This window comes from Talpa occidentalis, unplaced genomic scaffold (genome assembly GCF_014898055.3).
Source record: "Talpa occidentalis isolate TD23 unplaced genomic scaffold, MPIMG_talOcc4v2.1 talOcc4.9, whole genome shotgun sequence".
Lineage (NCBI taxonomy): Eukaryota > Metazoa > Chordata > Mammalia > Eulipotyphla > Talpidae > Talpa > Talpa occidentalis.
This window is the reverse complement of record NW_023605305.1, coordinates 5104459-5120189: the sequence shown is the minus strand read 5'-3', so window position 1 is coordinate 5120189 and position 15731 is coordinate 5104459. Positions and strand designations below refer to the sequence as shown.

General features: G+C 51.7%; 1 protein-coding gene across 1 annotated transcript in view; it reads right to left on the bottom strand.

Annotated features, from left to right (window-relative positions):
* The window catches only part of PEX14 (peroxisomal biogenesis factor 14), a 111624-nt gene that overhangs the window by 6518 nt on the left and 89375 nt on the right, over positions 1-15731 (bottom strand). The window contains exons 5-6 of the mRNA XM_037501102.2: positions 3523-3608; positions 778-880 (exon numbers count right to left, since the gene is read on the bottom strand). Coding sequence (XP_037356999.1) covers positions 778-880; positions 3523-3608 — 189 coding nt within the window. The remainder of the gene's footprint in view (positions 1-777; positions 881-3522; positions 3609-15731) is intronic.

Here is a 15731-nt window from a genome sequence, read left to right as displayed (position 1 = left end):
CAGGCCCGACTGTGTCCTTGGGGGCTCGTGGGAGTCTCCAGTCCTGGGAGACGCGCATCAGCGCAGGTCTCCGCAGGCGCCGGAGTGGTTACAAACTGCGAATTCCTGCCCTGCCCACCCACCCGAGGTTGGGCCACTGGAGGAGGCATGGGGCCCACAGGAGAGTTTGCGAGCACTTCCCCAAGGGACAAACTCCTGCCCGGGACAGGCGACGGCCAGAGTTTTTCGATTCAGAGCCAGCACTAGTAAACAAGTTCATAAAGGAGAAAAGCCACCCCTGGCGCGACAGGTCCCAGCTAATCTGGGCCATCACTGGGGCGCTGGGTAATGAACACTGGCCTGCGGAGTCGGTGACAGAGGAGGTGGCCAGGGTCCCGGGAGCCGCAGTAATTACAGCCTCTCTTGACCCCGCATTGGGTTCTCTGAGGGAAGGGGGAAAAATCACCGAAAACCCCCCTGAAAACCTCATAGAAGCAGAAATTAAAAATGAACTTTACAGCCCTTAGAAAGGCTGTCATTTTATTCCCCTTATTAATATTCTGAGGTTGGGAGCCTTTCCGTAAAAACATAATTAATTGAGGCCGCGCCGACAGTAAACAAGCAATTTCAAATTAAACCGAAATGACGGCGGCTTCATTTGCAAATGTGAACAGATTCTCAGAGCAGATAAATGAAGTCACCACATAAAGTGGAGACGAGGGGAGAGGGGAGGGGGCAGAGAAGGGGCTGCTCGGAGAAGGCTTTGAGGGGTGACTTGATGGAGTCATTAATCTTTACCTGTCTGTGCCACGCTGCCACTCAGCTCGGAGAGACTCGCCTCCATTCTCTCCAGTTGCTTCCTGTCCTCTCGACCGCCCATGATGAGGGGGAGCAGGTATTTCTACAAGAAGCGGGCAGGCGTGAGGGTGGCTGCGCGCCTGGGTCGTCCTCCCCAAGCTCCCGGCCTGCCACCAGCTCTCCTTCCCCCAGGGTGGGAGCGCTGAGCAAGTGCTGTCCGTGAGCAGGACACCTGACAGTCCCGCGTGTCCCAGCGGGGGACGGTCAGGACAAGTAAAATTGATTTGATCTGCTGTGGTGGAGAACTTTCTGGTTCTTTCTTTAGTTTCCCATTTGGTTACGTCATTTTCTTAATGGTGCTAGATCTGATGTTTCTATGACAAAGATATTTAAGATTCACCGGGAAAGGTGTCAGGTGAATTCTGGGAGGTAAACAAGAAAGCAGCCCCAGAGCAGCGTGGCCTCCTTGAGGAGCAGGAAGAGGTTCTGGGGTACACTTTTCTGAACCCTTCCCACCTCTTCCCACATGAAACCATGTGAAGGAGCCATCCATTCAGGAATAAATGAGTAAACTTAAACAAAATTAGGTGAGAAACTAGATGAAAATCAACAGCAGAGTTCTGGGGCCTTTGGTTTCTCTACCAGGGCAGCCTCCAGGGGTGGGTCTGAAGAGATCTTTTTCTAAAGGCAGCCTTGGGCCCTCAGAACAAGATTCCCTCACTCAGAGGCAAAGGCAGTCAAACTCCCCCAGAACTGGACAGGGAGAGAAGGGAGCGGAAGGGGCAAAACCAGAAGAACCTGGGGGAGGGGGGGCAGGTGGGGAGCTGCTGCTGCGGGGCAAACAAGGGGGCCTGGCACATGGGAGCCCAGATCAGGGGAAGACGAGGTCTCCGGACGTCTGGGAAGATGGCAAGCGGTGTGGTGGGTGTAAGCTGCGGGTGGGCACAGGGGCACGAGACCAGGAGCCAACCTGGTCTTGGCACAGCCCACGCCCGTGGATCTTGCTCCGTCTGGACCCCAGATGAAAGAGGGCACCTCCTCCGGCAGAGTTCTGTGCTGGGATCGAGAAGAGGGTCTCTCACAGGGGACACGGGAGAGCTCACTTCAAGAGGGACCCCCAAGTGCAGGTTGGTATCCAGCAAACCTGCAGAAGCAGTTTCTAGTTCGCAAAGTGCTTTGCAACCACCATGTGAGTTACTGACCACAGCTGAGCCGGAAGTCATCAATGCAGCCGTACGTTCCAGGTAGAAATTTTCCTAAGTATAAAAGTCAGCTCTTACATGTGTTATAACTAAAAATTTCGATGCTGACATCAGAAACGCCAAGGGCAGGAACACACACGTGACCCTCAACTCAATCTTGATGGACTTCTAAAACAAACTGACAACGAAGGCAGCTTTTAGCCCTTTTTATTTTTTTTAATTTAAAGAAACGATTAGGAGCGGTTCAGAAACCCTCTCGTCACCACTGTGACCGCGCCTTTCCTGTGTCTTCTCCTTTTTCAACCAGAGAGAGAAAGGTCCGAGCTTCGTAGAAACAGGTACGACGTCTCTGCCTGGCCACCCAGCCTCGGGTACTGCCCTCAGGAGCCCAGGCATTAAGCTGAGATTCCGTCTTGGCCTTTTATTCTTCTTGGGGAGCAGAAGCGGTCGGTGACTGGGAAGAAGCTTTGCACGCCAGAGTAAGAGGTAAGGGCAGGCTCGGGTGAGAGAGCAAAGTCCCGGGGCCCAGAGCATTTTGCTTCTGGGATTTCTGACGTGCGGATTTCCAACTCCAGGAGCAGGTGCTGTGCTGAAAATACGCTGGGCTCAGTGCGGGGCTCACTTTCTGGCCAAGGGGCAAGTGCGGAACCCCAGGGCCCAATGTTGACACCTGCAGGCGCGGGGTCTCAGCAGTGAGTGTGAGCACCCACTCGATGCACCCCAAGCAAGGGTGGGACTGCGGGTGGCCCCAGGCAGCGGGGTGAGTCCTCTGGCCACGGTTACCTTGGGTCCTGGGGACCCGCCCTGGCTCTGCATCTCTCAGAAAAGACTCATTGGCTTCAAATCAGAGTTGGCCTCTCAGGTTAGTATCTGGTCTCCGGGAGGTAAGACATTCCCCTGACACTTGCTGTCCTGCTGTGAGCAATGAAATCAGGGATCCTGTGGGTGGACTAGAAGTCTAGGAAAGTCCACAGAAAGACTTCTGTGGATGCCAACACAGTACACAGAGACAAAAAAACAGATCCTGCAAGTATGATGCGCTGCTCCCAGCCAGTGTTAAACACTAAGGTGCAGCAGTGTGAGCGCTCCCCACTCACAGGGCACACGGGTGCTGACTCCTAGCAGCCTGGGGAGGCGGCACAGTTACCCTCACCTCACCGTCGCTCCTCTGGGGCAGAGCTGGGTGCAACACAGGCAGCCAGGCTCCAGGTTCCTGGTCTGAATCAACATGTCATCCTGCCTCCAAGACTTACCCACTGCTGAGTGCGTGCCTGGCACTGCTCTCAGTAGATGACAGGCCTTGTCGACTGCTGACCTCGGGCTCCCTGTGCATCAGGGACTTGGAGGGACGCCGGCCCACGAGGTGGGGTCTGACCATGGCAGGAGAAGGGGCACCGGGACTTGAAGCAGAGTGTGTGTTCATGAGGACACTCAGCCCACTGCCTGCCCTGGTGCTCCCCAGGGTTGAGCAACTCCACACAGACCAATCTCAGGATGGGGAAGACGGGCTTGCGGGGCGTGAGGCAGGGAAGGGCAGACTCACCTTATAGAGCTGGTGGAAGCCGAAGGCAATTCCCGTCATGATGATCGCCAAGGCACCGTACTCTCTCCATCGGGAGCCCACGGGGCCTGGAGTGGGGAGAAGGCACATCAGGAAAAGGGGTGCCCCATCCCTCCCCTGGGCAGGGAGGGCACTTGGCCCCCTCAGCACACCAGCTGTGACACCAGCTACAGAGGCTGCCTGAGGCCAGGCACACTCCCCATGCCACGCCTCCTTCCACTTCACAGGGGCTCTGCGCGCTGCTGCTCAGAAAGGCAGGGGTGCCAGGGGAGCCAGGGCACGACCCCACCCTCAAGGAACAAAGGGTCAAGGGAGGCCGATGGCAACACTCTCGGGTGCGCACAAATACTGGTGTGCAGCCCCACTGGGGACACAGACAGACTAGACCCTCTTCAAAATGGGGTCGGGGCAGAGACAGCACCAACTGTTTACTCAAAACCTTAGGAAGTGCTGATGGTGCACCTGACCTGCTCAGGACAGCGGGACACGGCAGGACACTGGTGGTGATTGCGGAACACTGGAGGCCGGTGCCGCCATCGATGGCTGCACACGACCTCTCACAGGCGTGTGGGCCACCCACAGGCAAACCCGGATTCCTGTGAGCCTGGGTCAGAGGCACAGGCACTGGCAATCGTGAGAGCTACTCCTAAGCTGCCCTCCGCGCGTTCCCTCCAGCAAACACAGGAGGCCTGTTTCTCCGCGGCTCCAGCTCAGTGGGGTGAGCACACGCACAGATTTCAGCAACACTGGAGCAGGACTTCCCTCTAGCTTTCATTTGCATTGGTTTTACTATGAGTGAAGTTTGAGCATCTCTGCATCTGTATTTCCTTCCTGGGGTGCTGAGTTCCCCACCTTCCTACTCAATTTCCTTATCCATTTGCTCTAAGAAGCTCCGTACCCAGCAGAGACGCCAGCCGCGCACCTGGGACAAAGTAGCGAAGTCTTCCCAGTGTCACCTTCTCACAGCGCTGAGTGTCGGGGCGTGCGGGCATCTCATGTTTACACAGATGCATCAGCCTAGTCTCCCCTGGGCTCTGGGGTTTGGGTTGCTTGCCAGGCTTCCCAGAATCTTCCAAGCTTGTGCCATGGCACTTGGGGTTCATGTCTAAGGAGCTGGTGGGGTGCTCTCCTGCTCTGCCCTGTGGTGAACCCCTCCACCCCTGCCCAAGCAATACAAATCTGTGCAGACAAGCAGTCGCCACGTGTTAAAGCAAAAGCCCTGAGCTCACTGTGGCACCTGGGCCTTCCCCGTGACCCCGAGGAGCCAGCAGGCTGTGTGTCCCGGGCCGCCGCACTCATCCTGTCCTAGCCAGTTCGGCCGCTCGCTCTGCTATCTTGATGCGAACCCAACATCCCATGCACATTCGTCTATAGGAGGGAAACGCAAAGACGGCGTAACCTTCACAAGCGTGGCTGCTCAGGAGGGCTCTGACTCACAGTCAGAACACGCGTCCCCGCCGTCCAACTCCCGAGGCACGGCCTCCGCGCAGGCCCAGGCCCAGGCCGCCACCCTCACTGCCGCCTTCCCCCGCCCCCGCCGCGCAGCTACAGGAGAGCAGCGGTAAGCGGGCTAAAGACTGACCAGGGCCTGGCGGCTGCCAGGCCCTGCCTTCTTGTAAAATTCCCGCACCCTCATATACGCAGCCACTCACCCTGGCACCAGAGCTGCCAAGGCTCCGGGCACGGCAGTTCAGGGGGGTCCAAGAAGCAGGACCCCTCCCTCAGCTGCTCCCCTTTCCGGGGCTCTGACCTCGTCGAGCATCAAGAAGCCCCTGCTGGCCTCACCCTTCACCCCTTCTGCTGCTCTGTTCCTGCCACGCTCACGTTAAGAACATTTTATTGCCCCTGGTTTTCATTATTAATGAAAAGGGACCAGAATGATCTTTCCTAAAGTTCAGAGAGTCTATAAAGACAAGAAGCTGAAATGCCATTTTACTCGTTTTGGAGATGTGTGATACAATTCTGTCTTGTGGCAAAATGAAAAAGGAGAAAAACAGAGATCGCACTAACTCCCAGCAATGGCGCGGCTGCCGTGCGAGCTCAGCAGGACCCCACGCTGGCCCACACCCCACCCATCACACCAGGCCAGGGTCCTCCATGGGGCAGACCCCACAGAGCACCCAGGACCTGCAGCCTCTCCTGTCACCGTGCTCCCCCGAAATGTCCAGAATTAGACAGTCAAGGGCAAACAAAGAGGCCAGCCACTCTTCTGGTCTAGCTCAAAAGTAAGGGAAATGGAGTGAATGACGAGCTTTCTGAAAGCTTTCGGCACGCAGAGGAGGACAGGCGAGCAGGGGAAAAGCCGGGGGCCCTGAAGCGGCACCACCAGGCAGGTGAGGGCCCCATGCACCTTGTGCTTTTTTCCTCAAGTGCTGCCTGCTGGCAGAAGGAGGCGGGGTTTTGGAGACTGAAAGAACCCCAGAAAAACACTTGTTTCTCTTTCACCGGGGTTCCATGTCCACCGCACTTGCCCCACAGGCCCGAGCAGCCGTCCAGACGAAAGGCAGTGCTCACCCAGCACCAGCACCGGCAGCTCCTATAGAAGACAACGAGACAGCAGTTCCCACCCTCGTCCCCCAGTGCTCTGGGGCTGCCTTCTGCCTTCGCTGCAACGCAGAGGACAAACTGTTCCTGGAAAAGGGTGAAACTCAATGCCTTTCAAGGATTCCATCACCTAACTTAGGCTCTGCCTGCTCCTCAGAGGCCTGCAGCCCGAAGGCTTGGGTTCCCCATGAGTCCTCAGGGCTTGGTGGCCAGTGCAAGGCAGGATGGCTGCATCCCTGAGGTTCCCTAACCAGTCACTGGACACCAATGAACCACAGCACTCAGTTCCCTTAGTGGTATCTCCACCAACCAGGAAATCTTCACCTAGCAGACGCGAGCTTGCATCAAGAGCACAGATGGCACAGCAACGTGAGCCCCCAGGACCAAGCGGGGACTCACCGGCACCTCGGACAGCGGTTGGTCCAGTGAGTGTTCAGCAACAGCATCAAGCTGAAAGCTGTCACAAAATCATCCTGCTGAGATGATGTGTACCCAAGGATATGCTCACTGGCAGCAGACAGGGGCTGGGGGACTATCAAGTCCTGTGGGAGGCGGGCAGCCTGGCAGAGGCTGCCCCACCCACACTCACCCCGCTTAGAGCTGTGACTCCGCACAGCAGGGTAGCTGTAACTTCTCAAATCATCCCATCAGCTCTGTTTGCAAGCCACCCTGAAAATTAAATGAGAAGACAGGCACATCCACAGTGAGGTCCTGGAATAAAGCCAGTCACCAAATGAGTGCCTGTTACAGCACAGCCTTGCCAGGCTAAACACAGGCAAGCCTGGTGACCAGCTGCTGGGCATCACAGCAGAGCTGAGGGCTGGCCACGGCACGGAGGGCATGCCGAAGCACATGGCTGTGGTGCTGGCAGCAGTCATACGACAAGCTGGTCAGAGTGCAGTGGGTGGGAGGACAGTTCTGCCCTGAACAGAAGCTCCTGAGCAGCCATCGGCACTGTGTCTATAAGCCCCAGGCCCATCTCACTGAACATCTGGGCAAGGCGACCTTCCCATTTCTGCTGCAGTGGCCTCTTCAGGCAGGAAGGACACTGAGAGGCATACCTGTGGCCTCACGCAAATGAAAAATATGTGCTCTAATTAAACTCCAAGAATTCAGAAGAGTCTAGAAATAGATCCATGCTTATATGGTCAACTAATTTTTGGCAAAGAGGTCAAAGTAATTTTATGGAGAAGGACAATCTACAACTGCCTGGAGCAATCCATAGGGGGAAACGGAAGCTCAACCCTCACCTTACACCACACTCAAAAATGTCCTCAAATTGGACCACACTCCTAGACAAAAAAGCAAAAACTGTAAAGCTTCTGTAAGAAAACAGAACACCAAAGAAAATCTTTGCAATCTTAGTGCAGAAGACATCTTAGGATACAAAAAGCATGAACCATAAGAGGAAAAGAATTGATAACATGGACACCATCAAAGAATCTTCACTGTTGTTTCCAAAAGTTGTCAAAAAAAAGGAAAGGCAAGGCATAGGCTGGGAGAAAATATCTACAAAACAAGTATCTAATAAGGGACTGGCAACTAGTATATATAAAGAACTTTTTTTTTTTAAAGACTTTTTTTTTTAAAGATTTATTTTTATTTATTTATATAAGCACTGGGGACAGTCAGAAGCGCGGGAGAGTGAGAGAATTCACCAGAGCCAGAGCGGGGAGCAGAGCAGGCAGAAGGACTGAAGTACACTGCTGAGGGGAGCAGCGGGCGGCAGGAGAGGTCTGCGCTCCATGTGGGACCCTCCTCCGGTGGTCGGGGAGCAGCAGGGGATGGAACCGGCGCTGCAGAGGCTGCGGGCAGTTTCGCAACCCAGCGCTCAACCGCTGCGCCACCGGGGAGGCCCATAAAGAACTTTTAAAAGTCATTAATAAGAAGACAAGGAAGGTAGTTTTTAAAATGGGCAAAAGACTTAATGAAACACTTTGCAAAGGATATATAAACTGACAGTAAGCATGTGAACATATGACTGACATCTAATCATTCCCTAAAAAATTAGGGAAATTAAAGGTACAATGAGATTCTATTATAGATACATTAAAATGTCTAAACTTAACAACTGAGAATACCAAGTGTTGACAGCATGTGGAACAACTGAAATTCTCTTATTGCTGATGGGAATGTAAAATGCTGCAACCATTTTGGAAAATAGTCTGACAATTTCTTAAAAACTTAAACATATACCTAATGTGTGACAACGAAGGCATGCCAGTCCTAGGTATTTACTCAAAAGAAAGAGAAACATCTGTGCACACAAAGGTTTGTACACAAATACTCACGCAGCATTATACACAATAGCCCAAACTAAAAACAACCTAAATGACTACTAACTGCTCAACAGACAAACACATTAGTGTATTTCCACACACTACAGAATAACAGGCAGAAGCAAACTGAGGCCAGCTGGCCAAGTCCCACTTCAGCCTGCATCAGAGAGCCATAAGCTAAGAGTGGTTTTTATATTTTGGGAGGCCCCCTCCTTTAACCGAACGTGTACCTGACTAAGTTTAAAATATGTGCTCAGCTGTTCATGTATATGATCGTGTAAATAACTACACGGATCAATCTCAAAAGCATATGTTAAGACAAAGAAAGCAGACACAAGGGATTACACGCTGGATGATTCCACTCACATGAACTGTTCTAAAAGGCAGAACTTCAGTGATGGGTAGTAGACAGCTGGTTGACAAAAGCTCAAGTTGTAGAGAGAACTGATGAATAGGGCGCAAGGAAACTTTCTATACAGTGATCCTGGTGGTGGTTATGTGAGTTAAATGAATCACAATTCGTCAAATTAACACTTAAAACCGATTTGTCTTACTGTGTATAAATTATGCTTCAAAAAAGCTGACTGGAGGGCCTCCCCGGTAGCGCAGTGGTTGAGCGCCGGGTTGCGAAGCTGCCCGCAGCCTCTGCAGTGCCGGTTCAATCCCCGGCTGCTCCTCGGCCACCAGAGGAGGGTCCCACATGGCGCGCAGACCTCTCCTGCCGCCCGCTGCTCCCCTCAGCAGTGTACTTCGGTCCTTCTGCCTGTTCTTTTCCCCGCTCCAGCTCTGGTGAATTCTCTCACCCTCCCGTGCTTCTGACTGTACCCAGTGCTTGTATAAATAAATAAATAATAAATAAATCTTAAAAAAAAAAAATTCTTTAAAAAAAAAAAAAGCTGACTGGAAAGAAAACATTGAGACATAAACCTGTAAGGTGACCTAGCAATTTCACTCCTAGATATCCACCCAAGAGGAGGAAGGTTACGTCCACAAGACTCGCACACAGATGTTCTTAGCACCATGACTCACGTGCAGGTGACAACCTAAATGTACACTAACAGGAGAACGGATGATGTGCTCCATCCACACAGCGGGAATACTCGCCAGCGATAACCTGGGAGGGGGGACTGAAAATGCAACAACATGCATAAACCCCCAAAACATCGTGCTGGGCAAAACAAGGGAACACATATTGTATCATTCCAGCTCCCTGAAATGCCCAGGGAAAGTGCATTTAGCACAGCAAGGGCAGCAGATCAGGGGGGCTGTCGCAGGGTGAAGGTGAGGTTTACAGTGAATGGGCTCAAAGGCTCTTATCTAGGGGATGAAACTGCTCTAAAAGTGATTTACGATTGCACCACTTCGTGAAGTTACCAAAAACCACTGAATTGTACACCTGATAAGTGCGAATGTTACCATACGTAAAGGCAGCTTTGCCTTAAAAAATATATTTTTTTAAAGGAGAACCTAGAAACAGATACAGGAATATATAAACCATTATTTTTTGAAAAGGGACAAGTGACTTGATAGGGAGAGGACAATCCTCTGAACAGATGGTGCGGACACAACATGATATCCACAGATAGGGGGAAATGAACCTTGGCTTCGACCTTACACTGCACACACAAATCAATGGAGTAAGTTACAGATGTAAACACTAACACTGTAAAGCTAACACTGTAAAACTTGTAGAAAAACCTTTCCAATCTTGGGATGAGAAGCACTTCTCAGGACACAAAAACCAAGAAGTGGAAAAGGAAAAGAAAGAAAGAAAGAAAACGGACATCATCACATTTTAAATCTTTTGATTTCCAAGGCAATGACAGGAAAAAGCCAGCCACACACCGGAAAAACATGCTAAGAATGCAGGTGTCTGACAAGACCTCGAATCCAGGACCCATGAGAACTCTTCAATTAAAGACTGGAACAGACGCGTCAGGAGCACGTGTGAATACACAGCAAAGCACAGCAAGAGATGCCTGATGTCATCAGTCGCAGACACGTGAACTCAGCCCACTCTGCGACACCACGACACGGCGCTGAAACCGTGAAATCTAAGAAGCCGCGCACAGTGGTTGGTGGGGATGTGGAGCAGTGCGGGTGCTCACACGCCTGACGCTACAAGGAAATGGTGCAACCACTTCAGAAAACAGTTTGGCAGTTTCTTGTCAGGTTACACGATCAACACAGCAATTCCGCTCCGCAGCATTCACCCAAGAGAAGAAGCCGGGCTGGGCTCAAGCCCGAGTGCTAGCAGGAGTTCCCCTGGCACTAGCCCCACACGGGAGCAGCCACGCTCCTGTGGCTGCAGCCCAGCAGGGAATCCTGCCCCAGCAGGCGGCACATCTGCTGCACAAGCATGGCTCTCACAACGCTGTGCCTGTGGGGAACCACTCGGGGAAAGGGCTGCTGGGGCCCACGGCCCCAGAACTCGAAGGGAGAGGAGGTGAGTTGGCAGCAGCAGTGAGCAGACCAGCGGGTGCCCCAGAGCAGGCACAAGGGAAGCGCCTGGAATCAGTATTGGAAAGGTTCTCCGATTCGGGAGCACAGGCCTCAAACCTCAACCCGTACAACTAACATGGGTGTGTTTTATTGTGTGAATTATATCTCAATAAAGGCACTTTTAACAATCTGTTCAGAATTTAAAAAACAAAAAAACAGTAAAGGAAGTGAGCGGTGAGAGAACAATACCCCAGCAGTGAGGGTGCTCGGTTCTTTCTGCTCAGTGAGCAGCTGAGGAAGAGAGAAAGCGAGACCTGTGAATCCTAACACGATTTTAAAAATGTGCTCCATGATACCTGATACACGCGAGAAGGCTCTAACAGTCACCTAAGCGAGGCAGCATGCCACGGAAATCAGCCACCCGCCTTGCCCAATGCCCTTGAGCTGGCCACGAGCCCCTCTCCTCCTCGAGGTGACCCTAGTCCTGCACTCAGCGTTTTCTGACTCGCAACCATCGCAGGTGTGAGGAGCAGGGGACATGTGCACGTGGGGTTGAGCTCCTGCCAGCGCGGAATAAGTGGAAGCGACTTCCAGTAACCCCTACGGGCGGCCCAGCCTCTTCCTTCCTGCTCCCATCCCTGCTGGCTAGAGAGGCTGGTCCCTGAAGCCACAGAGCTATGGCCACAGCCCAGAGCGCCATGGTTTAAGCCACTCTTATTTTGGGTTTTTCTGTTATTTGCCTTAAAAAATTAACACAGGCTGCACTGCCCCACAGCCAGCGTCCTGTCTACCACCGGCACCAAAGACCTTCAGCGGGTGGGAAACCTAAGGAATGGGCTTCTCCACTCTTCCTCCTGGGACACTTGCATCCTGATGTCCATGAGGCGCACCTGGCACACGCACCCAGGAGAAAAACAGAATTTTCTCAAAATTAGAGGATGTTTCTTTCACACACAGTCACAAAAAGTAGCAGAAAGTGAAATCTGTGTTCCAAACCAGCAGAGAGAAATTGGAGAGGGACATCCTGCCTCCTTCCTGGGAGGAACACAGCTTTCACATAGAGTCTCCTCGCCTCACCTCCTGCCGGGTGAGCCAGGGCCAGTCCGGGCCCTGCCTTCTCCGCACCACTTCGCCTGGGACTAGCACCCCGGGAGTTTCCTTTGGCCAATTTTGAAAGCTCTTGCCATTCACTATCCAAGATGGCTGGGCTCGTCTTCCCTGTACCGCCCCCCCAAGCACTGAGCTGTCCTGACGCTGAACCTCCTGCCGACCAGGTCTGTCCTCCACTTCCAGAGTGGACACAGCTGAGCACACAGTGAGGAAGGCCCCACTGACCTGGGAAGTGTCCCCAGAAGATGGCCACACGACGGCCTTAGGGTCTCTAGCTCATCCACCACCATTTATCCATTCAACAAGCATTTCTAGAACACCTGCTAAGTCAGGCCTTGGGTCAAAGATTTTCTGTTTGGTTTTTTTTTTTATTTTTAGTCTCTGGCTCAATGAATGTAGTTCAAAGGGAAGACACAACACACACTCAAGTGCAGACTGGTGGGGACAGGGGTCTGTGCAAGCCAAGGGACCGTCTATCCTCGCCAAAATGGAGGGCAGGCCGACGCTGACCAGGGAGCCGGGGGCACAGAAGGGTGTGATGCTGGACAGTGGCCTTCCCCATGCACTCCCAGGGCATCTGCCCCAAATCCCATGCAGCACTTGCTCAGATGGAAGAAAGGATTTTGATGTTAGTCTAAGAATAATGTAGTCAAATAGGTAATACAGCCTCAAAAACACTTAATGACACATTTCAAAGAACAAAAATCAATGTGCCGTTGACTGTCCATTCTCCCCACCTCTGTCAGGGAGGGCCCATGGCTGCGCCTTCTCTCAGTCGGCCCTTTGGACACCACTGGCCTGCGCTCCAGCAGTTGCTGTGCCTTGGCCTGGAACGCTCTTGTCCATCCTAGCAGTTGAACCACTCATCCCCCAGAATGCAGCTGGGCGGCTCCTACTCCCCGAAGAGCCCCTTTGCAGCCCCCTGCACTGTCCTCACCTGGACCACCTTACAGGAACTGCAATGCTCACTGGACAGGAGGCCCCGCCGGACAGGAGTGCAGAGGGAGCAATGCTCACTGTCCGTTCATCTGTTAATCCCGGGCTCCAGCGCAGGGCCCGGCATGCCGCAGGCGACACGGGCGAGCCCCATGATGAGGATCATCAAGGCTGAGAGTCTGTCACTAGAGAGGGCTGAATAAGGAGGGGACTGAAAGCACACCCCTCCTCTCAGGACTTCTAATCAAATATCAAAGCCTTTCACCAACTCAAATATTTACATCTGATTTTAAGAAGAGGCAACTGAACGTATAGGTCAGTTTTGAAAGGGCTTACAGTGTTTATCAAGATAGTGGGTGGGGGAGGTATTTAAGCCTAAGAAAAAATTATTATCCTACAAGAGTCACACTTGCCCTGCCTGTATCTCAAAGCTCCCTTGCTTCTTGTCTCCCTGGGAGGAAAGAAGAAAAATCAGCCTGGAACGAATCAATCAAACAAGCAATCAGAGCTCTCTGCACAGGACCAGGCTAAGACACACACACTGACTCCTGACGCGAGCGCCAACAGAAAGAAACCCAAAAGAGAGAAAATGTCACATTTCCTCCCAAATCCCGGTCTGACTTTTCCTGAGCTCCACCAACCTTCTTTTAAGCCCTGAGAACACAGGTTTATTCTCACACCAGGTGACACCCAGCTTCTCATCGTGTCAGCCTCTTAGCACTTTCACAAAGCCTTCCTGACTTCTCGAGCCCACATTAATTTTTCTCTTTTCTGTATTCTTGTGGAATTTCTTGTCTGTATAATTAATTTTGACATTAAATCGTGTCTTATATTATCATCTTTTTCTTAAGAATTTATCTTATCTCCCCCATGAGCCTGTGAGATTCTTAGGGTTCATGTTTGAATCTTCACGATACCGCACGAGCACACAGTAGGTGCTCAGTAAACATGAGCTGGCCGACGGGCCGGCTCTGGTACGTCTGCGTTCTCCTTGCTGACACGGCATTCATGAGCACCTCAAGGTCAATCACATTTCCCAATGAGCAGAGCTACTGAGAGGGGCACCCAGTGGGACACCTGCCACCTAACAGGAGAGCTGGCAAGTCCAGGGCTCCCCGGGGTGGTCTCAGGAAAGCCACCCTACCCTGAGACACGGGCACTTGGAGCTGAGCCGAGCCCAGAAAAGCCTATTCTCCAGGCACGGGCTCAGAGACAGAATGTCCTTAAAAAGTCGAGAAATGGGAAGGAGAGGGGGCTGCCCAGCTCCAGATGTAAAACACAGGAACGCACGTGAAAGGAGCCATAAATCCCTCCCAGGACGCAGACAATGCCTCGGTGATAAGCATGCAGATTGCACACCTAGTTCAGAAACTCCCCTGAGTTTGCTTGTAATTAAGGGGGTTAGAAAGGTAAAAAAAAAATATATAAACCCAATTAATCATTTAAATATTTAAAGTCAGATTTTTCCTCACTCCAGGATTCGTATATTTCATAACGCCAGCAACAGACAGCCCTGGTTTTACTGGGGTTCATTTTAGAGCATGTTTAAACTAGTCAGATTGAGTGATGCTTCCAGCAACTAATCGCATGTCAAATAAAAGATATTTTATGTAATAAATTACCGCTACAAGTAATTCAAATGTCATTTATCAGTTTTATTATCAGTCAGGCAAAGTCTTGTTTCTCTATATTAATCAAAATCAAGCTTTTTTTTTTTTTGGAGCAGTTTTGACACCTCTTGGCAAAAGTACAGAAGTGAAGAGGGAGAGTCACCCCCAGAGCTGAAGGGAACTGTGTAAGAGGACAAGGAGAATGAGGTTCGCTGGGGACAACCAAAACCCCAGGTATTTAAAATAGCCGTGGCGACTGTTTCTAGCATCTGCAAAGCAGGGAGTCCGTCTCTAAGAAGATGCATTTTATTTTCAGGGCCTGGAGACTCTTAAAGTTACTCCCACCTAAATACCTCAACACGTAAGGCTTTTTCTCAGAGATCTGGACAGGAGAGTAATTTAAACGACTGGACGGCCCCTCCCCACACCATTCTTTTGCCTCTTCCAGAAAGACTACGTTTAACCCTTTAAGTCACTGAAAGCAGGCCAGCCGTGATGATTCAGGCCAACTACAATTTGTCCTGGGCAAGAAGTTTCCAAGTAGCCGAGAGACCTGTTTGGTATTAAGCCACTGGAGGAAACAGCTGGAACAAAACAGATGTGCATGTTACAAAATTCCGCACCCCAGCTGCCACTGCCTGTCCTCAACAAATCCCATTAAACGGCTGGGCCCAGGGACACGACTGAAGAAAAAGTGTGGAGATTGAGCCTTTGGTCACAAACAAACAGGGAAAGTATGTGAAGTGACCCAAAGCAAACACAATGGAGCAGAGAACACCGGCCGAGGAGGAGAGAGGTGTCCCAGGCCAACGTGCCTTGCTAGCTTCTCTGGCCTCGGAGGTGACACACGCCAGCAGCGTGTCAGGTGAGGCAACCGTGGAGGAGAGGGACTTGAGGGCGGCCCTACCTGGCCTCACCTATTCAGCCTTATCTAAAAGCAGGAGCGAGGAGAAACCTAGACGAGGCCTGTGAACACAAAGCAGGTTCTAACCCACAGCGGTGGGTGAGCCAGTGAGGACCAGGGAGTGAGGGCATGTGAGGGGGGTCCAACAAATGTGGCCTTTCAATGAATTACCTCTTTTTTTCCTTTTGCTAATTATATCTTTTAAAATCTGATATGTAGCACTGTTTTAAATCATGTTTTGAAAAAATAAAACTTCTGAGACAGACAATTAAAATGAAGACAATTATAGAAAAGGCATTTTGAAAGACAACTGCAAGGTTAAGCCGCGTTAAAGAAACAAAACTGAGCTCTTTTCCACAGCGATGG